Raw genomic sequence first — 24,325 nt, 5'->3', positions numbered from 1 at the left:
TAGAAATGGAAGCCCAAGGTCACAATAAAGGCACAGTGGAGACCTGAAATCATTCCCTGGCTCCTAATCCGGAGTTCCACCATTTAGCTAATGTCTATTGTGCTTTGGAAAAAGTAGCCAGTTTTTACTGGTTTCTAAAATATCTTGGTCCAAAATTAATTCAATTGTTTTACTGTTCTGTCCTTTCTAATGAAATAGAACCTCTCTCATTAATACGTGATAGAAGAAACTAATTCTCCCACAGTGTTGAGGAACGTGTAAAAAATACATTGCCTTTCAAATGATTTTTTTCTTTACCTACAGAGTTTGTTAGATAGGTGAACAGGGTTATAAGTGAAGTCTGTAGTCATTTAAAAGTAAGACATGAAATATCCAAAGTAGGAATTTAAAAGTGTTTATTTCATTAGCAACATGTTTATCAGTAGACCCAACTGCTGCCAACAAACAACTAAGATGAAAAAAATTAGAGGCCTAAAATATCTACAAATCAACCACCATTCTGTGATATGGGTGTTTTTTTTTTTTTTTTTTGGTCTTTTACATGTCTCTACAACCCTGAGGAGAGTGCATTTATTCAACTAGGACCATTTATTCATTCCCAGCCCACTGCCAAACTCTGTAGTATTTGCCTTCAAGAAGTATTATGCAGAGGCTTACAGTCAAAAAGACTTTAAGAACTCTAAAATGGATATGCATATTTTAAGATAACTCATAAGCTTCTAGGGAGAGCAAGAGGCCCATTGCTAAAACTTTAGCCAGCAAGAAAAATAAATACTGTTTTATTGAAATTTAGAATCTTGAGTTTCAGTAGTATCACTACCAGCTAGTACCTTTTTTTTTTTTTTTTTTTTTTTTTTTTTGAGGCAGAGTTTTGCTCTTGTTACCCAGGCTGGAGTGCAATAGCACTATCTCGGCTCACCGCAACCTCCGCCTCCTGGGTTCAAGCAATTCTCCTGCCTCAGCCTCCTGAGTGGCTGGGATTACAGGCACACGCCACCATGCCCAGCTAATTTTTTGTTTTTTTAGTAGAGACGGGGTTTCACCATGTTGACCAGGATGGTCTCGATCTCTTGACCTCGTGATCCACCTGCCTCGGCCTCCCAAAATGCTGGGATTACAGGCTTGAGCCACCATGCCCGGCTCCAGCTAGTAACTTTAATAGCCGCAGAATCTGTGGAGCTTCACCATTTATAAAAGTGGTATTGCACCTAGTACAAAGCTGCTATCTTCCTAAAAGAAGGATAACATAGTCATCGTGAATATATTATTACAGTGAAGCACTATAAATTCTGCCAAAACTATGTCAACTCATGCAAGCAAGATTAGCTGAAAAGTCAAACGCATAAGCAGCAATTCCTTTTGCCAGTGACAGAGGTAAAGACCATTCCTGACATAAAGTACTGGTGTTGGGCTTATTCCTTAACAGAATTTTCCCTTCTTGCTAACTCCATTAATCAGTTCTTTGACATCCATTCCTTTTCCCCCAACAATGGTACCTTCTTTAGACCTACTATAACTGTCAAAATATCAACAACCATTAACAAGAAAGTTTTTTTTTGTTTTTTTAGACAGAGTCTTGCTCTTGTTACCCAGGCTGGAGTGTTTAGCTCACTACAACCTCCGCTTCCCGTGTTCATGCAATTCTCCTGCCTCAGCCTCCCGTGTAGCTGGGATTACAGGCACGAGCCATCATGCCTGGCCAATTTTTTGTATTTTTAGTAGAAACATGGTTTCACCATTTTAGCCAGAGTGGTCTCAAACTCCTGACCTCAGGTGATCCACCCTCCTTGGCCTCCCAAAGTGCTAGGATTACAGGTGTGAGCCACCGTGCCCAGTCACAAGAAAGATTTAAGCAGCATTTATTAGTAGGGCCAAGTCATTATTTATTTATTAAGTCATAATTCAGGTAAAACTTTCACTGAAACCTGGCTCTATATAACAATGAAGCCATCCCCATCAGAGCCTTTTTCACATTGTACAAAAGTTAGCTGTATACACAAAAATTTTTTATAAGTTCCAGGCAAGAGTAACCAATTCTTGTTTTTCCTGTTTTCCAAATCCCTAAAGTTCAGCACAATTCCTAGCACAGAGTAAGTAGGGGATGAAAACTCAACTGAAATGTTGAGTCTTGGATGAAAGTTTATTTTTGCTAATTAAACAGACAAGGAAATTACTTTGACTATTATATCCATTTATAAATACCTAAAAATATACACAGATATTCCTGAATCTAGTCACAGATGGAGTAAAAGCTTCTACCATCTGGCTTATAGGTGAAATTACTTAATTGCATGTGTAATTAGTCTATGCACTTGTCTAAAATATAAACATTTCCTATTTTAGAGAAAAAATGCAAAATTAAATTAGTTATAATTTCCAATCCTTTTGCACTGGATTTCTACACCATTCTACCTCAGTTCCTAAAATACAGCATCAAAAATTAAAACACAGTTTTCTAAACAAAAGGGTTTGCAGCATAACCAATTACTTCTGCTAAATATATACCTCATAATTATACTGACTGTGGGGATGGGTTTCACTTAAAAGACATAAAAAATTAAAATGTATGGTAAGGAATACGAAATTTAAACAGTGACAACATAGCTATGCCCCTGGACATAGCATACATCTCCAAAGCAAATGTTCACAAGGAACATCCTCTCCTCCAAACCACTGGGGTTAGGTTTATTTTTATAGGCTGTTGCTAACACAATAGCATGCTTAAAAATGTTGGAACCTGTCAAACAATGGAACCAACTTTAAAAAACACTGTACTAAATAAATCCTTTGATAGTTGCCAAATCAGGTTACCGCTAAGGAATGATTTTAAATTGCAGTAATGATGGCAATATTAGCTAAGCAAACAAATTCTAAAATGTTATTAACCCCAAAAGAAATCATTTATAGTAGAGGAAAATAATTTAAAGATGATTTTATATGTAGAATAACAGTATTCATGTAATTCATTCACTTAGAAAAGATGCTTTAAAACTGTTATTTCCTTGATTATGGATTATAAATATGTAAAATCAGCATGTCCCTCATTTTATTTTATTATTTAACTACAATTGTTTAGTTTTTGGTTTTTGTCTCACAATTAGATAAACGATAGTGCCACTTAATGATATGTGGAAGAATAAGCAGGTTTGGGGTGCAGAGATCAGAAATTCATTTTAGGACATGTTAAGTTTGAGGTTTCAACGAGGCAGCCATGGAAAAATTTCAGAGAGGTGTTTGGATGTGTGAGTATGCGAATGAAAACATAGAAATGAATGAATGAATAACAGAGTAACAGTGCAGTGCTTTAGACATCAGAGTCTGTATGAGTTTGCATCCTAGCTCTGCTATTTAGCAGCTGCTGACCGTAACAAATTATCTAACTCTCTGCCTCAGTTTACTTATATCTAAAAAGGGGATAAGTAGGTTCATGTGAGAATTAAGTAAATAAATTTTTTTTAAACTTATAGTTTTGCTTGTTATAAATTTTGATTTTTATTATTCTTATCACTAGTAGCAGCAGCTATTACAGATGATTCTTAACCTTTGGAGGGTATCTAAAGAGAGTGGGAAGAAGCTCCCAAGTTCAAGCCTTGAATTAGAGATCAGGAAAACAATAAAGGGAATTTAAATGTTCCCTGCCTATGACGTAGGAAATATTACACCAGGAAGGTGTCATAGAAGCCAAAAGAGGAGAATCTGTCAAGAAGGCCCAAATACTTGGTAGCATACAGACTTGCATCTAGCTAGCTGGTATGATATAGCAACAATAATTCCCTAATGTTGGTGGCTCTCCAAGTTTAGGTCCAGCTACATGCCCAAAAAGGAAGACATTTTTTGAGCACATGCTCTGGAGAAACTTCTTCCTGGTGTTACAGCATCCCTCTCACAGTCCTTATTTTTTTGACTTCTAAGTCTATTTCAACTAATAAAAATAAAAGTACTCCTTTAAATAAACAGTGTCTTCATTCAAACCAGGAAGCATTGTTATATAAGGGAAAGTAATTCTTAAATATATTCAGAATAATTATATTCTTGAATGTCTAGGGGAAAAGAAAGGGCTTTGTGTAGAGAGAAGTAGAGAAAACAGTACTGTCAAATAAATTTACATGGTCAGTATTCAGAGTCTCCAACAACATAAAGGAATAGAGTGTGTTATTTTCACAAGTAGAGCTTCTCCCTAAGTCAAATTCCAAAAATAAGCTACTACTCTAACCTCCTCTGTTTAATACTTTGGAAAGCACAGAGATGAAAATGCAGCACAAGTCTTGACTAAAAAAAGATCTGATATTGGTGGGGAGGTAGTATTTGGTTAAAACCAACAAATTTGGAAAATAGAAACCATACTCACTCAATTTATATACAAAATGCATATATGCATTTTTAAGAAGAGGCTTAAACTAATGTTTGAAAGATTTTTTTTCAATAGCAACAAAAACATGGAATGCCAGGTTTTATTTTCCAGAAGACATTAGTGAATAATTTTATTGTTAATACTAAATAATGATAACAAGAATAAGGTTCCAGACTCTGGTTTTGGGTGTGAACAACTGTTGAGTTTTGTTCCGTTTCATGCATATTTGGCTCAGGTCAGCTTTATCACGAGGAAGGAGCAAGGAGGGGGATTTTGCTAGCAGATAGCTGAAAACCATGCAAACTCACTGCCATTAACAAAGTGCAGCCAAAACTGACACTATTCATGGGCATAAATCCTATGTATCCACAATACTGATATACAGTAGAATTGCTTCCTATGATATTTTGTTACTTATATATGCTACAGGTTTCCATCAAGGTAGAAATGTTATCTTCTGTTTATGAAAATAAAAGATCTCTTTGATAAGGTTCAGATAGCAAAGGAACAAGTAAGTTAGAGGCTGCACATGTATAGCAATTCCATCCCCGAGGGAAGCTGTGGGGATGGTTCTTCTAGGTATACTGATGGCAGTACATTTCCTCAGTTTTAGGGTTCATAAAGGTTTTATATTTCTGACATCTATATGCATCTCAAAATTGATTTTGTATGTATGGTTATAATAATGTTTCTCATATTAATATATTACCCAGCTGTTTTAAAGAAGGAGGTAGTTCTGTAGGCAATAATATAAAATCAGTGCCAGATATATTAAATTTAAAAAGTACAGAACAATGTATGTAACATCATTTACATTTACATACTATTTTTTTAAAGGATAGATACATATATGTTGTTATATGCATATTTTATTTCTAGAAGGAATCACAAAGAACATGAAAGGGCAGTATGAAAGGGGAGGGGGCAGAGGTAGGCAGAGGCCTATTTTTCATTGTGTACCCTTTTCATCTTTTGATTGTTTATGTTTTACTTATTTAAAAGTACAGTAATAGACTTTTTCAAAAGAAAAGACCAATACTGCATATTGTTATGGATACCTGCATATGAAGTCAGCACATAAAAACTTTTTTTTTTTTGAGACAGAGTCTCCCTCTATTGCCCAGGCTGGAGTGCAGTGGTGCAACCTTGGCTCACTGCGACCTCTGCCTCCTGGGTTCAAGCAAGTCTCCTGCCTCAGCCTCCCGAGTAGCTGGGACTATGCGCACATGCCACCATGCCCAGCTAATTTTTTTATTTTTAGTAGAGGTGGGGTTTCACTATATTGGTCAGGCTGGTCTCAAACTCCTGACCTTAGGTGATCCACCTGCCTCGACCTTCCTAAGTGCTGAGATAACAGGCATGAACCACTCTGCCCAGCCTAAAACCTCTATTAGGAGGCCAGGGTGTGGTGTTAAACTCACACAACGAATTACTATTCAGCAATAAAAAACAAACTATTGAAACATGCAACATCAAAATGGCTCTTTAAAACATTATACTGAGTAAGAGAACCTTTGTACAAAATAGTGCATACTTTATGATTCTATTTACATGGAGTACTAGAATAGGCTAAACATATCTATCACAGAAAACAATCACAATTGTTTTCTGCTGCCAAGGAAGAGAGATATGTGAAGGGGTGGGGGCTGCCTAGGAAAGGGCATGAAATAAATTTCTGGGGTAACAATTATGTTCTATGTTTTGATAGGTGTCTGGGCTACACAGGTATATACAGTTGTCAAAACTCAATGTTCGCTTAAGACATTTTTATTGTAAATGAAGTTTTCCTCATGAGAAAATAATCCGTAAGCAAATTTTGAGCACTAGTTAATGATATGTATTCTGGAGTAGAGTGAAGTGTCTAAATGCAATTTACTTTGAAATGCATCAGAAGAAAAAAGATGGGTTGATGGACAGATTAAACATCATGAGATGTGACAAAACAAGTGTAGTTACATGTTAATGGTAATATCTAGGTGACAGGAATATAGGTGTTCACTATGAAATCCTTTTAGATTTTCTGTATGTTTAAAATTTTTCAAAACCAAATGTTGAAAACAGCTTTGAAAATACTTCTAGTTAAGTTATTCTTTAAAATGCATACACTGTACATAGCAACATCTCTTTGTCAATACACATTGGTCTACTTCATATACTAAACAGTGAGTTTAATAAGGAGTTTACAAATATTATGTTAAATTATATTAATATTATATTAAATTTCCAGAACCATCATGGAAGAGATTGTGGTTAAAATATGTAAAGGAAATCCTGAATGTACATCTTGATTTGCAAATATGAAATGATACCACTTGTAAGTTTGGCTTATAGCAACAGTTCAATGCCTTTCCTATGACATACTCTAAGCCAGTTCACTCTACTACCAAAAAGAAGTGTTGGCAGCATTACACTACACTCATAAGGACAGTGAGTGAAGATCCCAAAGGGTATAAAAGCCACCACACACATCACACATCTCTCTTTTCTCTCTCCTTTCCCTCAGGAGACATAAAGTAAGCCCCGCTCACCACAGCTTCCTCTCACTTCCTTCCCTTCCCCACACTGCTTTACTCTCCATACCAGCTGGTGTGGTAAGACCAAGAAAGGGAACGCATCTGTATTTTCTTGCAGATGCTCTGCCTCTTGCTCAGATGCTGCTAGGTGTGCACTGGATCAGCCTACTTCGAAGGATCATTAGATTTAAGACTGAGGTTTATGCTGGGAGGGAATACTGGGGCTGTGGCCTTTCGTGCAGCAAGAGGAATCTGTGGTTCAGCCTAGCTTATCGGGATACTGCAATGGATTATGGTCACAGCTCCAGCTGGAAGTCAAGCTTTTTCCCCTGTGTGACTTGCTCTGCTATAGTGCCTGTGTCTCTGTGTGCATGTGAGCATCCATCACTCTGGGGCATCAAAAGAAGGAATGGCAGCAGCGTAGGTTGGAATTAGGTTATTTCTGGAAGTTTAGCTCAAATACCCACTAGCAGCATCCTGACACTGCAGTTTTTAAATGTAAACCACTTCTTATCTTTTTTTCCCACTCAATTATATGTTGGACATATATTCAAATCAATATACATAGATTTATCTACCCTATGCTTTCTAATCTTTAAGTAGGAGTTGATGAGTATACTGGCCCAGTGATAATTAAAGCAGATATAGTGAGATTTGCTCTAATAGATTAAGGACTATAGATCTATCATCTTCCCTCAATAGAACACCTATATGTCAGGGCTCTAAACTAGGACATAAGGGCCTCATGACAAGTCATGATACTTTTACCATGTGACATTATATATTTTCTGTATATGTGCATTACTACAATAAGCCAAAAAGTGACTTAGTCCGTCTGTATTTGTGGACAGGATGCCAAAACCCATAGCTTGTTCTATCATTTGTTTTCCTGATGAATTCAATGACTAGATGTTTTTACATTATATAAATATATTCCAGTTTCTGAATGATGTATAAGAAAATTGTTAGAAAAGAGTAATTTTGGAATTGATAAATTATAATTGCTATTACATATCATTCTTACCTCATTTGAAGGAATGGTGGCAAAGGGTTTGATGACAGCAGCTAATGGAATCTGAGCTTGCTTTGCCATATCTGATGTGCATGGAAAACAGTATGTTGTGCAACGGATAAATCGAGGACTGGCATTTCCTGGAACATTCAAAAGGATACACTTAAAACTTGTTTAGAAAAAACCTTCCCTAAGGTATTCAAATATTTATAAAGTTACTTCTACATAATGCATTGCATTATTTCTGATTTGTAAAACTCTCTTCATGATTTTTTTTTAAAGTAGTATTGTGCAATTCTACAATCTATTTCTAGGAACACTATAATTTCTTACAAAATAAAAATACTCTGAATCCTACTGCAATGACATAAAAGATGTATGTTACTTATTATTATTTTCGATAAGCAGAGCCTTAATATAGCCTTACTATAGATTTGAGAAGTATTTAGATTCAATGGAAGAAATAAAACAAAGAGGTGCATAAATATAAAAGAACAAAATTTTCGAATCGCAATAATTTCTTCTTTATCTTCTTCTATCTGCTTATGGGAAAGGTAAGCATTTGTATATCATTTCATATTACCAAGTGATACGTCAAATATGATGCCATTTGTCTATTTTTTTCTAAATTTGGAAACTGCATTTAGAAATGAAAATTCTACTTGTAACAGAAATATTATTTTCAAAAACACCCTAATCTATTTTTAATAGATGTTAGGCTTCCTAACCAAATATCTTTACTTCATGGCATACACGAGTGTTAAAACAACATCTATGACATAAAGAATAATTTAACACTAGAATACCTTATCTAAAATAAATTTTGAAATGAAATTCTGACTAAAAGAATGTAATCATCAAATGTTCACTGAGTGTCTACAACATTTCAGGCTCCGTCCTAGGTGCTTGCAGAGCTTATTCTCGCAGACAACACAGACAATGAATATTACACCTAATAAAAGTAAATTATATAGGATATTAGACAGTGATAAATGCTGTGAAAAAGCGTATCTAGTGAAGGAGTACCAGGAAGTGGGAGGCAGATTACAATTTTAAATACTTACAAGGTAGGCCTTATTTAAAAGTTAACATCCAAGCAGAGTCACTGAAGGCAAGCTATTTACTCAAGTAGGTATCTGGGGTAGGACACCCCTGAAATAGCCGGACAGCAGGAGGCCCATGGAACTGGAATGGAGGCACTGTGGGGGGCCCAGGCTGGTGAAGAGTTCAGCAAATCTACAGGCCAGATGAGGTAGACTCTTGAGACCATTTTAAGCCCTCTGATATTTCTCCCAACGAAATGGGGAGCCACTGATGGCTTCAGAGCAGAGGAGTGTCATGATGTAACATAGCTTCCTCTGCCTGCATTTTCAGAATGGATTGCAGGGGTGAAGAGTAGAACCAGGGAGACCATGTGGACGCTGCTGCAGTACCAGCCCAATAGCAGCAGAGCTGTTGAGATGTGGCTAATTCTGGATATATTTCGAAGGTGCAATGACTTATTTGTTAAAGAGCATGATGTATAAGGTATGAAGATATGAGGTATGAGAGAGCGTGATGGTGAAGAATGACTCTAAGGTTACTGGCCTGAGAAACTCAAGCATAAAATTGCCATCAACTGACAAAGGAAAGGCTGCAGGAAGGGAAGGGATATTTTAACGGGTGTGCAGGTGGAGACAGGAATCTAGTCTGGTACATGTCCAATTTGGGAAATCTATTACACAATGAAACAGCAATGATGAGTAGACAATTAGATATGTGCATCTGGAGACTGGGCTGAAGTCTGGGCTGGAGATTCACATTTGGGAATTCTTACCATATAGATGGTATTTGAAGCCATGAAACCAAGTAAAAACCACCAAGGGAATAATTATGGCCAAAGAAGAGAAGATGATCAAGTACTAAGCCCTGGGGACCTCCAAGATAAGGAGGTTAGAAGAGGAGAAGAAAGTAGCCAAAGGACTGAGAAGGATGAAACAAGGAGCCTAGGATGTATATCATGAGGAGGCATGATCATCTATGCCAGATGGTGCTGCTGGAGATGCTAAAGTGACAGTTTTGGTGAAATGCTGGGGGAAAATCTGCTCAGAGTGAGTTTAAGAGATAACAGAAGGAGAAGAATTGGCAATAGTCCTTTAAAATTTTGCTGTAGAGAGGGGGAAAGAGAAGAGTGCTAGCTGGTAAGGGAAGTGGATCAAGAAAACATTTTTATATTTTAAGATAGGAGAAGATTTTTTTTAAAAGATGGAAATCATTCTGTAGGAAGAAAAATATTGGTGATTTAAGAAGAAGAGTGGAGACTTATTGTGGGAATATACTTGAGTAGTGCACAGGGAGAGAGGCTGGCTTTTGACCGGAACACAGATTGCTCACTGAGGGCCAAATGCAGGCCACCACAGTGGGAGGATGTGCTGAGGCAGGGGGTCCATGTGGTGGTGGGGGTATGGAAGTTTTTCCTCTTAAAAGGAGGATGTAAAGCAGCTCAAAGAAAGGTGAGAGAGAAGGTGCTGCAGGTTTGAAAAAGTGTAAAATAGTCATTAAGGAGAGTGGAAAAGTGAAAAGACCAGGGAATACGGTGTGTTGGAAAGTTTATGGCCCTGAGTTTAAACAGAGATTGCAGTGGGGTTGTGAGACTTTCTCTGGCCATCTTTTGTTACACAGATGCAGGCCTGAAATAAACGGAAGGTTGAACTTAAGAATGCTTTTATTCTGCTCATTTCCAAGCTACTAGTGCCAGATTTCACAGTTTTTAGGACAAACTGGAAATCTGGATTTTTATACAACATTTTCTGATTTTTAAGTAATGACAGTTAATTCAAATAGAAACAAAAAAAATTACTGTGTAGGGCAAATTAACATGACTGCAGGCTGAACCCAGTCCTTGGGCTCCTCTGCAGAGCATCTGAGAGAAGGGGAAGACATACTACTAACAACAAGGATAATAATAATAATAATAATAGCAGCCAATGTGTAGACATCATTCTAAGACTTACATGTAAACTCATTTAGCCCCCACAATAACTCTATAGATTAATATATTTATAATCTACTTTAATGAGGAGGAAACTGAAACACTAGGAGATTAAATGATTTTTCAATGGTTAAAGAGTTAGTAAGTGGCAAAAGTAGGATTAGAACAGATTATAATTTTCTACAACATCCCAGAAAAATTGAGTCCAGGTTGTCAAGGCTGACTATGCTGGATGAGGAGTTGAGATAAACCCTGCCTGCCCATGGGCAATGGTGACATTTCTTTAGCAAAGGTAAAAAAAAAAAAAAAAATTTTTGTAGCAAGGGTAAAATTATCAAATAAGTAATTGAAGAAAATCAATCTGCCCAAAGTCAGATAGCTTCTAGGAGCAGAAAAAGAATAGAGACAGGTAAGCTGGTCTGTTGCTTTAAGAGCTCAGGTGAGCAGTAATAGAGGATAAAACCAGATTTTTGGCAGCAGGAATAAAAGGAAATGAACTATTTATTAATATTTATTAATAAATGTAAATATACTTACATGCTTATTACTGTTTGTTTCATATTTAGACAACACTTTCCCCATTATCATTATTACACAATGCTGTAGAGGCTGTGAACTAATAATTTTAAAAATATTTTAAAGTTTATTTTAATTTTCCATTGAACTCAATTTTACTCATTAAAATTACCAATAAATATTGAAATTGGATATTTGTTACCTTTTTGACAGTGAAATATACATAAATGAATGAGGTCTAAAGGTGACTAAACAAATGCTTCATTCAGGAAGATAACGTGCACAAAGAAAAAAATTGGAAAAAGCAACTGAGAATTTATTTTTACAAACAGGTGACAGTGGGGCATAAAAGGTCTGGCTACAGTGGATAATTTAGCAACCTTAGGAACTAAAATTTGAAGCTTTTTGAGATGCTTAGTAAAGAGCATTATGGGATAATTTGATTGAATACATTCAATAAATTCATTCCATAAACATTTACTAAGCTAAGCTCCATGCAAGGGCTTAGAAACAGAATAGAGTGAAGTCTCTGGCTTCACAATCTAATTGGAAAGAGTGATAGCAAAAATAGATCATTGCAACATAGATTGTAAACATCACAGAAGAGCAAATAGGTTAAGAAACAGAACAAAGGAGACAATGACTCTGTCACTTGGACCCTTGGACCAGAACTGACTACACAAATGATGAAGTGCTTGAACAGGTTCTTAAAGAATGGGAACCAAAGGACAACTAGAATCTTAAAATAAGATCCTGTAGCCAAAGGCAAAGGAATAATATTTTAAAGTTGAAGACTATTTTATCTTTATTGGCGCTGATCCTAACCAGCTGTATGGCCTTGGGCAAGCCACTTAACCTCCGTGGGTCTTACCCTTAGATCTGTAAAGTGAGAGAGCTGAGCAAATAAAGTTCAAGATTCCGTCCAGCTCTATATTCTCCTTAATCTGTGAATTTATATACATGTCTGAGAACCTTGGGTTACATTCTAAAAAGTGTATTACTATTATCATATAAGCCAGGCCAGACAAAGGGGCCTCATAGCAAAAGCATACCAGGCCTGCTCCACACCAGGGCTCCATACCAGGCCTGCTCTCACATCTTGCCAGGGCTTGGCTGCAGGCTAAGGAGAAATACTGATGAATCAGATCCTGCCACCTTACTAGTCCTGCCTGCTCACCCACTCCTTCCTTCATACTCTTTCCATACTATACGACCAGCAATTTCACTTCTAGGTACAGTATGTAAGCCAAAGAAGTGAAAGCAGGGGCTTACATAGATACTTGTACATAAATATTCAGAGCAGCATTACTCACAATAGCCCAAAGGTAGAAACAACCCAAATGTCCTTCAACAGATGAATGGGAAACAAAATGTGGTATGTATAAAAAATGGAATGTTACACAGCCTTAAAAAGGAATGAAATTCTGATATATGCTACAAGGTAGATGAATCCTGAAATATTATGCTAAGCAAAATAAACCAGACACAAAAGGACAACTACTGTATGATTCCATTCAAATGAGGTACCTAGAGTAAACTCATAGAGACAGAAAGTAGAATTAGAAGCTAACAGGGGCCAGGTGGGGTGGAAGAATGGGGAGTTATTGTTTAATGGGTACAGAGTTTCAGTGTGAGATGATTTTTTTAAAGTTCTAGAAACAGGTAACAAGAAGGATTTGGTTGTATAACATTGTGAATATAATTAAGGCCACTGAAATATACACTTAAATATGATTAAAATAATACATTTTATGTTTCATACACACACACACACACACACACACACACACACAGAGAGAGAGAGAGAGAGATTTAACCACAATTTTAAAACTACCCAGAAGTCCCACAAAAAACAAAAAACTATGCAGATGCTGTTACCTGACATGTACTATGTTCTCTCCCACTACCACAGCTTAGCACATTCACCTCCTCTGCCTGCCAACCCTCCCCTCCCCCACCTCCCTAGTTTTGTGGATTATACTTGCTCACTAAAGACACAGTTCAGGTGTCTCCAACTAGAGCAAAGACAGGCTGGGTCGGTTATCTGGTTGGTGACCTCACATTTAAGTTCCCATGGCGACATGCTTTTTATCTTTCTATTATAACATTCATCTCACTGTATTAATATTTAGTTTTCTTTTTCCCTGCCAGATTGTTCACTCATTTTAAAAAAAGAGCCATGTCTTTTATTTCTGAATAGATGCAGTGAAGTTAAGAACACAGGCACTTGCATCAGAATGCTCAAGTTCAAATTCTAGCTTTGCTTCCTACTAGCTACATCTTTTAGGTAAATTACCTAAGCATTCTGTGCCTCAGTTTTCCACTCTGTAATATGAAAATGATATTAATGCCTATCTCATAACATTATAGGGGGATTAAATGAATTATTCCATATAAAGTGGTTAGAAAATTGTCTGGATACATACTAAGTACTTGCAATTATTAGCTATAATAATAATGTTAATTTGTCTATTTTTTATTATATTATTAATCTCAGGTTTAGCACAGAGGCCTGGCAAATAATAGGTACTGCATAAACACTTTCTGGATGTATGCCATGAATGAGTGAAGTTCTGAACAAGTGGAATTCTGATCCCAGATAGCTCAAAGATTTGTGGGGGAGACCTATCTCCACAGTAAAATGTAATGTGATGGGGCGATATATAAATGAAACACTATGGGAAAAGACACTGGAGAAGACTTCAAAGAGAAAATTTAAATTGAGTTTGGAAGAACTAAATGTTTCCCAAGTAAAGGGTTGAGAGTCTTATATTCCAAGTACATGTGTTCAATATGTATTTATTGGTCAACTAGTTTGTTCTAGATACCAGGTGAATTTCTAAGGATACAGTGGTGAACAAAAAATCATCCTCGGGCTGTTGCAGAGAAAACAGTACACATAAGAATCAGAGACATGAGGAGTAAGAGCATGAGTCTGGTATATTAAGGCAGTTGTAAAGGAAGAAACAGGTGGGAGATGACACTGATCAGGAATATTCTTTAGGTTGAAAAAAAGCCCCAAATTTTATATTTATTTTAAATAGTAAATAAAATAGATATTAAAACACTTAAGTAACACTTATCATTAGGTTGAAATGAAATTGCCACTTGTATATGTCACAATGATAGAAAAAAAATCAACAATTTCATATAGCTCAACCTATTATCTACCAAGCCCTAAATGCTTTACAAACATAAACTCATCTAACTAGTTGGAATGGATTCTGTAAGTAATGTGGAAGAAACAAATTATTTTGACACTAGATCTTACCAAAAGGCCAGGAAGCACAAACTATTTTTGGAATAATAAATGAAGTGATCTGAATAGTTTTAATGTTAATATCTACAACACCTATAATTTACATGAAATCTTTCTGTGTATTGAGCCCTCTACACACATAAGCATACTTACGTGTGTGTGTATGACACAAAAAGACTCACATAAACAGTCACCTCTAATTCTTACATTGGTTCTGCAGGGCCAGTCTTAGTCTCCACATATTACTGAGGGTGATGTTGAGGTTGAGAGACAGGTGAGAAAGACAAAGTTCACTTGGGCAGTGAGGAAGGGAGTCTGAATTCTCCCAATGAAAATCTCTTTCTACCTCACTGTGCTGCCTGCTCTGTAAGGTTAGCTCTGAAGGCGGCACCGAGGATAGAGAGATGATCCCCAACTAGAACTTGGCTAACTCAACAACTCTGAGATGAGACAAAATGCTTGTTTGTATGATGATTTTATGTTTCTAGGATAAAGTACATGATCCATTAAAATGGTATATTCAGAAGATTTCATCAGGCTACATTTTTAACTTGCCATAAACGATAGGGTAATACATTCTTGTGCTGAAAGCTATGGAACAGTCAGTAGAGATGCAGCTCAGCTTCTCCTCTTCCCAGTTTAAAAGTGGGAAAACAGAACCCAAAATCTTAAAAGAGCTGCTTAGAAAATGTTGTTAGGGCTAGAACCAGGTCTGCTGACACTTCAGAGTCTAATCCCTTACTGCTCTGCTCGTGCCAGCTTTCCAACATAGTGAATAAATTAAACCAAAGGAGGGTATAAACCAACTGAAACCCGTAAATTAAAATAAATAATTGTATTAAGCAGATATATTGGTCTGTACCTCACTAGAAACTCTCTAGACTTCTATACTTAGAGAATAAAATTTAGTTGTCAGCACTCTCTTGGTACTTGAGGGATTAATGGAGAATTGCTTCATTATCTGCTATAATGGGGTTTTTCATCATTAAGAGCATTATTGAAGGGTGTCAGTGTATTTGCTTTAAAAATGGTGAGAAATTTTAAAACCTTAATAAATGGCATAATTGAAAACAAATACCTTGGTCTTGTATTATACAATCTGTAGTGACCAGGGGAGGGATCTGGCCTCTGGTGTTGGTGGCATAAACTTGTCCTCCTCTGCTGGCTCTATCATTCTCGATCACCTGAATCTGATAAATAAGACATCAAGAGCCAGTTAAGTAGGTTCAGACTCTTCCCAACATTCAATTTAGAGAGTACCTTTGCTCTCTCCTCCTTTTTCCCTCCCTCTCAATATTCACACGCACAGACACACAGTCTCACACATTCATACAAACTGGCATTTTCTAAATCCTTTCAGTTCATTTCAGATCAACTTTGTCATGGAAAAACCTACAGTGTCTTCAGTTAAAATGGTTACAATTTTAGAATAGTAGTTTCCAATTCTATTCTGTAATTTTTTAAGCTTCAGACTGTGACTCTTCAGAGAACTTTATTTTTTATCTAATTTGTTTATTAGGAACATAGGTAAGTATTTTCTTTTCTTTTCTTTCTGTTTTTTCATTTTTTGAGACGGGGTCTCATACTGTCACCAAGGCTGGAGTGCTGTGGTCCAATCATGGCTCACTGTGGCCTTGACCTCCCTGACTCAAGCCATTCCAAGTAGCTGAGACCACAGGTGGGTGCTACCACAACTGGCTAATTTCTTTTCTTCATCTTTTTGTAGAGACAAGATCTCTCCTCGCCCTATGTTACCTATGTTGGTCTCAAACTCCTGGGCTCAACCAATCCTGCTGCCTTGGCCTCTCAAAGTGTTGGTGTCAAAGGTATGAGCCACTACACCTGGCCAGCATTTTCTTTAAAAAAAAAAAATCTGGTAAGAAAAGAAATTGAAAACAACTATTTAAAGGAAATACTGGCTTAGCACAATGGCTCACGCCTGTAATCCCAGCACTTTGGGGGGCCAAGGTGGGAGGACCACTTGAGCTCAGGAGTTCGAGAACAGCCTGGGCAACAGAGTGAGGCCTCATCTTTACTAAAAAGGTTTAAAAACCTAGCCACGCATGATGGCATCTGCCTGTCGTTCCAGCTACTCTGGAGGATGAGGTAGGAGGATTGCTTATGCTCAGGAGTTCAAGGCTGGAATAAGCTTTGATCATGCCATGGCATTCTAGCCTGGGCAACAGAGCAAGGTCTTATCTCAAAATAAATAAATAAACACTTTTTAAAGTAAAAGAAACTTCCAAAAGGCTAAAAATTACCTCAGAAGAGATGATTTATAATATACAACCTATAAAAACCTTAACTTTTGATCTCAAATGACTTTTGATCTTCAATTTGCTTTTCAAGTTTCCCCAACTGCATCGCTGGCTCATTGAGATATAAGACACAAACAGTAAAGCAATCCCATGTGGTTTTTCCCACTGTTGAGAAGTCAACAGGAGCAAAAGTCTCTTATGTTGTGTCATCTAATGTGGAAACATCTGGTATTTCTCTACTAAAAACAATTGTTAATGATGAAGAATATAAGAGATACAAAATGTCTCTCTGTTCTGTTTAGGGATGAAAATTATGAGCAAAATCTAGTAATATGGAGTTAAAAAGAGAACAAGAAAAAAATCCTAATATTATCTTTTCCTCTTTATCTTCTCCCTTCCCTTATTTCTTTCTTCATAGGCAAAATGAGGAGGAATAAAAGGAGAAAAAATGGAGAGGATGTAATAAGAGGGAAAAAAATGAAGAAACAGGAAGTGTGTCCAGACTGGAATAGTGTGTCCAAACTGCACCTAAGGATGCAGTTTTTAATATTCCTAAAACCATTAGCAATATGAAAACTGCCTTCTGCCAAATTCTGAAATGTTGCTTTCTCTAATCTTCCCTCCCATTCCATCCAATCCAACCCCCAGCTGGTATTGACAACATTGGTTTTATGAAATGCTGATGACAGATTTAGCCTGCCTTTAAGTCTACAGATCTTCCCTCCTAATTTCTTAGGATGTGAATTGTTCTTAGATTAAAATATAAAATGGCTCCAAACATAACAGCTGTCAGACACAGATAAGACTAAAGCTACCATGAGTGAAGACTAGAAGCAGAGAAATGGTAACACTATAATTATATTCTGTATTTTGACCACAAGATTAATCAGATTCATTAAAATCAGAGTTGTTTTTTATTTTTTATTTTTTTGAGACAGGGTCTTGCTCTGATGCCCCGGCTAGAGTACAGTGGCGTGAAGAGGGTTCACTGCAGCCTCAAACTCCTGGGCACAAGCCATTCTCTTCCCACAGCCTCCTGAATAGCTGGGATTACAGGTGTGTACAACTATGCCGAGTTAATTTTTAAATTTTTTGTAGAGATAGCATCTAATTTTGCTGTCCAGGCTTGTCTCAAATTCTAGGGCTCAAGCTTTCCTTCTACCTTAGCCACCAAAAGTGTTGGGATTGTAGACATGAGCCATTGCACCTGGCCTGGAGTAATTTTTATATTTTTCAATATTTATTTCAATCATTTCAACCAACAAAGAGTCACATATGAAAGTGAGGTAAAGCCATGATAATGTATTAGTGTGCATAATATACAGAACATATTGAACATAGTCTTTAATCAACTATATTTGTAAAAAGTTAATTTTTAAATCATCCATTTGCAATTTATAAAACTCTGCTTCCAAAGAAACAGTGTTATCAGTAATAATTATATTTCTAAATTAATTCAGATCTTGGATGGAATATTACAAAGACTAGGAGATATTAAAGTATTTCCGATAATTGCTAAAAAAAAACTACATCTATTTTATTTACCTGAAGTGCACATTCTTGAAAAGCAGCCTTAGAGATAAAATAAACAAGCTTCAACAGCAATTTTGACTATGACTCAGTACTTCAAGGGTTTAGATTTAACGACAGTGATTGTTGATAATTCCGAAACTACTTCAAAAGGCATAGATGTATTTTCCCTTCGGAAGATATGCTGCTAGAATTATGATTATACTTATCAGCTATGAATGGAGCATTCTGTGTTCATAAAGTAGAATTGGAAAAGAGAAAAAAAAAAGGAAGTGATTCCCTTGAGATAAATGAGCAAGGATAAGGGAAAAACAAGAGGATGTGTGTGCCAGACAAAAAAGGCTACTTAACAGAATTGTGCATTTTGGAGAGGTAAGATAAAGTGGAAAGAAAGCACCAACTTTGGAATAATCCTCTTATAGACACAAATGGGAGGGAGAAAGAGTTTTGATGATGATAAGTTTCCTTACTTTTAAAATTTGTCTAAAACCATCACCCAAAAATGTTGTAATAAGCACCTGGCTCAGGACTGGAGTATAGCAGAAGCCCAGTAAATGTGACTTGACATCTCTCTTTCCAGAAGGAAAAATTTTGTTAGCAAAAGCACATTACTTTGGTAATAGAGGCATAAACAGGTCCCATCTGATATCAGTATTTAATTACTTTTAAGATAAAAATAAATACTGGACTGATTTGTCTGTATATATTATAAGGGTCCTGGATGAGTCACAGCATCTACTCCTTGCTTTTGTTGCCCATTCATTCAAGGAATACATGGACATATACTATGTATCAGTTCTGTTCTAAGTGCTAGAAACACAGCAGTGAAGAAAACCAAATCCTTGCCCTCATGGAGTGGACACTCTAATGTGGAAGACGGGCAATAAGTAAACAAATGTGCAAATAATACACCAGACATCAGGCAGTAATCAGTGCTGTGGATATGGAATGAAATGGATGGGGTACCAGGGAGACTGAGGATGAGCAATGAGGACATTAAGGAAATGAGGACATGAGCCATGCCCTGCATACACCTAGGGGAAGAGCATCTAAGCAGAATAAATATCAAGTGCAAAGACCTTGAGGCAGGGGCATAGGAGGCAGGTGTTGTTGAGTCAAAGGGTATGGGGAAGTGGTAAGAGACCAAGTCAGAAGTAGGGTGTGTGTGTGTGTGTGTGTGTGTGTGGATGGGTGTAGGGGAACCAAGGGTGGCAAATAAGGTAGGGTCCTGCAAAGTTGTAAGTACTTTGGTTTTTAACTAGAGTATTGACTTTCTTAGCCATGACATGATATGACAGAATTCGAATGGATCACTCTGGCTACTCTGTGTAGACTAAAAGGGTAGGGAGACCAATTAGGAGGCTCGTAGAGGAACCTAGGTAGGTAGATAGTAGAGGCTTGGAACAGGATGAATAGACAAGGTAGGACCAAGAGAATTAGCAAAAGAACTAAATGTGAGATGTGCAAGAACGGAAGAATCAGAGATGATTCCTAGGTTTTTGGCCTGAGGAGCTAGAAGAATGGAATTGGATCTGGATTTCAGGAAAAATGTCTTTACTAGGAATATCTGCATTCTCATTCAAAGCCATGAGAATGAATGGGATTACCTAGAGTGGTGCTTTGTATACTTTAGTGTGCCTAAGAATCATCTGAAGAGCTTGTTGAAATACAGATTCCAGGGTCTTACCCTTAGCTTCCCTAGCTTTGGGCTGAGGCCTGAGAACATGAATTTTTAATAAGCTCCCAGCTGATGTTGATGGTGCTGTCCTGGGAGCACATTTTGAGAAGTGTTGATCCGGAGAGTAAATGTCAATGGAGAAAGGGTTAGGTTCAAAGACTAAGCCTGAGGACACTTCTAACACTAGGTGATAGTGAGATGGGGAGATATCAACAAAGGAGACGGCCTCCAGTGGGGTAGACAGAGATGTAACCGGCCTCCAGTGGGGTAGACAGAGATGTAACCAAATGGGTAGAATCCCACAAGCCAAATGTAAAAGTTTTGTTTCAAGGAGAATGGAGTAAACAGATGTGTCAAATTGCTACTGATGTCAAGTCACATGAAAGCTGAAAACAGACCATTAGATTTGGTAACAGGAAGTCATTGGTAACTGGACTAGCACAGTATTTGTCGGGTTGTGGTGATAAAATCTAAGCTGGAATAGGATCAGGAGAGTGGGAGGAGATGAACTGAAAACAGCAGATATAGGCAACTCTTTGGGAGATTTCTTGCTATAAAAGCAAGCCAAGAGATGGGAGGAAACTGAATCCAGGTTTGGGGAGAGGCCAAGGAAAGCTTCTATTAATGATGGGAGGCATCATAGGATATTTATATTCTGACAAGAGTGATCTAGACAGAGAAAAAATTAAGTTCATTTTCAAAGAAGTGTAGATGATGCAAGAGAAAGGGGATGTGATAGTTAACTTTATGTGTCAACTTGGCTAGGCCATTTTTAGGACAAACACCAGTCTTAGTCTAGATAGTGCTGTGAAGGTACTATTAAAGTATTTTTAAGATCTAATTAACATTTAAACAGGCAGACTTTGAGTAAAGCAGATTACCTTCCATAATGTGGGTGGGACTCAACTAATCAGCTGACAGCCTTAGGAGAAAAAGACAGGTTCTCGGAGAAAGAGGAAAAGTCTGCCTCCAGATGTCTTTAAACTAGAGCTTCAATATCAACTCCTCCCTAGGTCTCCAGCCTGCTGTCCTGACTTTCCTATTCTGTTCCCATAACCAAGTAAAACCGTTAATTAAAATAAATCTCCCTCCCTCTTTTAAGTCATAAAAGTAATGACTGGCAATATGATTATCAATAAAGAAAATAAGAATTGTCAAAATTTAATTTCTAACATGTTATACCAGTAGACAGTATTACAAATCTTCAACTTCAAATTCAAATAAAGTGACAGATTACAAAAATAGACAACATTATCTATGCTTCCCTGTATCAATTCTCCTTTCAACGTTGCCTTGCCCCTCCTCCCATCAAGAGGCAAAGTCCATTTTCTTACTCCTTGAATCTGAGGCAGTCTTGTGATCTGCTTTGGCCCAGAGAATGTAGCGAAGTAGTGATGTGCCAGTTCCAAGCCTAAGCCTCAAAAGGCCATGCAGACTCCTCCTACCTTCCCTCTTGGATGTCTGCCACCCCATGAACAAACCCAGTGTACCCTGCTTGACAACATGGCCTGATCATCCCCCATCAACAGATGGATACCAAACAAAATACACAAATGACACTATGATGGGCAGAGCAGTGGCCCTCAGCAAGATACGTCCATGTCCTAATCTCTGAAGTCTGTGAATATTACTGATACAGAAGGCAGACAGGGTAGAGATGGGTAGAGAAAGGCAGTTCCCTGTCTAGGGCTCTACACCCACAGACCTAGATGAGGACAGGCACGCCTACTTTCACCCAAATGTTGCATTTTTCAAGACCACTCTGGCCCATCACACCCTCATCCTGGGCTTATAAATACCCAAGTCCCTAATGTGCAGGCACACAGGCAGCCAGACGTGCAGGGGAGCACATCAGTGGATAAAGATACAAGTGGTTAGATGGCAAGAGGATGTTGAGGGAGCATGCCAGTGGAAGAGCACACTGACAGACACCAGCACACTGACAGGCCATCCATGGGTGGGCCAAGGTGGAGTTTGGTCAGGGCAGTCAGAGGAGAGCCTGGGCCACTGAGTGGCGGGACTCCAGGGGAAAACCATCTCCCTCTGGCTCCCCCATCTGCTGAGCACTACTTCTACTGAATAAAACCTTGGACTCATTCTCCAAGCCCACATGCGATCCAATTCTTCCAGTACATCAAGGCAAAAACCTGGGATACAGAAATCCCTCTGTCCTTGTGATAAGGAAGGGGTCTAATTGAGCTGGTTAACACAAATCGCCTACAGATGGCAAACTAAAAGAGCACCCTGTAACACATATCCACCAGGGCTTCACGAGCTGTAAACATTCACCCCTAGACACTATCATGGGAGCCAGAGCCCCACAGCCTGACTGTCTGTATGGTCCTCTAGAGCTTTGAGCAGCAGGGCACTGCATGCCCTGCGAGGGGCACAAGGGAACCTTTCCCATTTCATTACCTCATATGGCAAAAGAATTTTATGACATTAAGGATCTTGAGAGAAGGAGCTTATCCTGGCCCTGCATGGAATCACATGTATAAGAAAGAGGCAGAGGAATTTTGAGATAGACACTCAGAAAAGACACAAAGAGGAAGAGGATGCAATGTGACCACAGAAGCAGAGACTGGAGTCAGATGGTCACAAGCCAAGGAAAACCTGGAGCCACCAGAAGCTGAAAGAGCCTAGGAACAGATTCTCCTCCACAGCCTTCAGAGGCAGCACAGCCCTGCTTAGTGTGTTTTTCATTGCTTATAACAGAACATCTGGAACAGTCATTTGTAAAGAAAAGACATTTATTTCTTAAAGTTATGGAGGCTAAGAAGTCCCAGGTTGATGGGCCACATCTGGTGAGAGCCTTCTTCCAGGTGGAGGCTCTGCAGAATCCCAAAGCGTCACAGCATGACATGGCGAGGGGGCTGAGCGTGCTGGCTCAGGTTTCTCTTCCTCTTCCTGTAAGGCCACCAGTTCCACTCCCATGATAACCCATTAATCCATTAACTCACTAATCCATAAATGGATTAATCTATTCACAAGGGAAGAACCCTCATGACCCAATCATCTCTCAATACTGCCACACTGAAGATTAAGTTTGAACATGAGTTTTGGAGAAGATAAATATTCAAAGCATAGCACTTGCCAACACTTTGGTTTTGGACTTTTGGTCCCCACTGTGAGAGAATAAATTTCTGTTAAGTCACCTCATTTGTGGTAATGTGTTACAGCAGCCACAGGAAACTAATACATTATCCTAAACCATCCACACCCCAGCCAAGCCTCCAGCTGATCCCAGATACATGATCAAGCCCAGCCCAAACCAGGTGAGCCTGGCCCAAATTAGCAAAACTGCTCAGGGAATCCACTGACTCATGAGTATTAAGATACAGTAATGCTACGCTACTGAGCTATTATGGTAGCTTTCTGTGCTCCTTAGTTTATTTCTAACTTTTTCTGCTTTTATTTATAGAACCTATTCAAAGACCCAAAATTAACTGTAGCCAATTTCATTATTATTCTGAAAGGATTTTACATCTCAGTGCCACAAGATTGGCAGCTTCCCTGCCCCACAGACATTGAGCTTTGTTTTATGACTTGCTTCCACATGAGTGGAAGCTTTAAGAGCTGTTGCAAGTTTTGGCCAGCTCTCTTTCTTTCCTCCCTCTGCTAAAAAATAGCATGTCCTCAGTAGTGGGTGCCTCTTCATTCTGGATTCTGGAATAAGGACGGATGAAGCAGAGCCTAAAGCCAACCTGCAGCCGCTGCAGCCTACAAGTAAACTAAGTGACAAATGCATCTCTGCAGTTGTAAGCAAAGTTGGGGATGGTTTGCTATGCAGAATAACCTTGTAAAGCTGACTAATACAATTATTAAAGAGTAACCCTTCAAAGAAGTCACTTGAGTGAAGAGTTTAATTCTAACTTTACATAAAACAATTTTATTTTTTAATGTGCAAGATGTAAAATATATTTTCAGTCTCTATGGGTTTCTCTTATTGAAAAGGATCCTTTATCTAAAATAGCATGCTTATATAGGATATAGTCTTACTGTTAATTACTCATTAGATAGCAATAGATACTGACAAAATATGTATATAAACATTATAGACACTGCCAAGTTTATATGACACCAAAAAAAAAAAAATCTGTATAGGCTGCTTTTTCATGGAGACCTTTAGTATGCCTATAACCCGAGCATGCCTTCCCCATAGACCACATATAAGGAAGGGAAGCTTTGCCTATATGTGATGAGTATCCATAATGAATAGGATAAATGCTAACAAACT

General features: G+C 37.9%; 1 protein-coding gene across 8 annotated transcripts in view; it reads right to left on the bottom strand.

The window, feature by feature from the left end:
- SEC24D (SEC24 homolog D, COPII component) overlaps nucleotides 1-24,325 on the bottom strand; it is a 105,489-nt gene that overhangs the window by 61,515 nt on the left and 19,649 nt on the right. For all 8 annotated transcript variants that reach the window (XM_078366571.1, XM_078366573.1, XM_078366572.1 and 5 more), the window contains 2 exons: nucleotides 15,701-15,812; nucleotides 7,889-8,016 (listed from right to left, as the gene is read on the bottom strand). In XM_078366571.1, the coding sequence (XP_078222697.1) occupies nucleotides 7,889-8,016; nucleotides 15,701-15,812 (240 nt within the window). The remainder of the gene's footprint in view (nucleotides 1-7,888; nucleotides 8,017-15,700; nucleotides 15,813-24,325) is intronic.

The sequence above is a fragment of the Callithrix jacchus genome, chromosome 3 (genome assembly GCF_049354715.1).
Source record: "Callithrix jacchus isolate 240 chromosome 3, calJac240_pri, whole genome shotgun sequence".
In the NCBI taxonomy this organism is placed as follows: Eukaryota; Metazoa; Chordata; class Mammalia; order Primates; family Cebidae; genus Callithrix; species Callithrix jacchus.
Note: the sequence above shows the minus strand (reverse complement) of the source record. Positions and strands in the feature narration are given on the sequence as shown.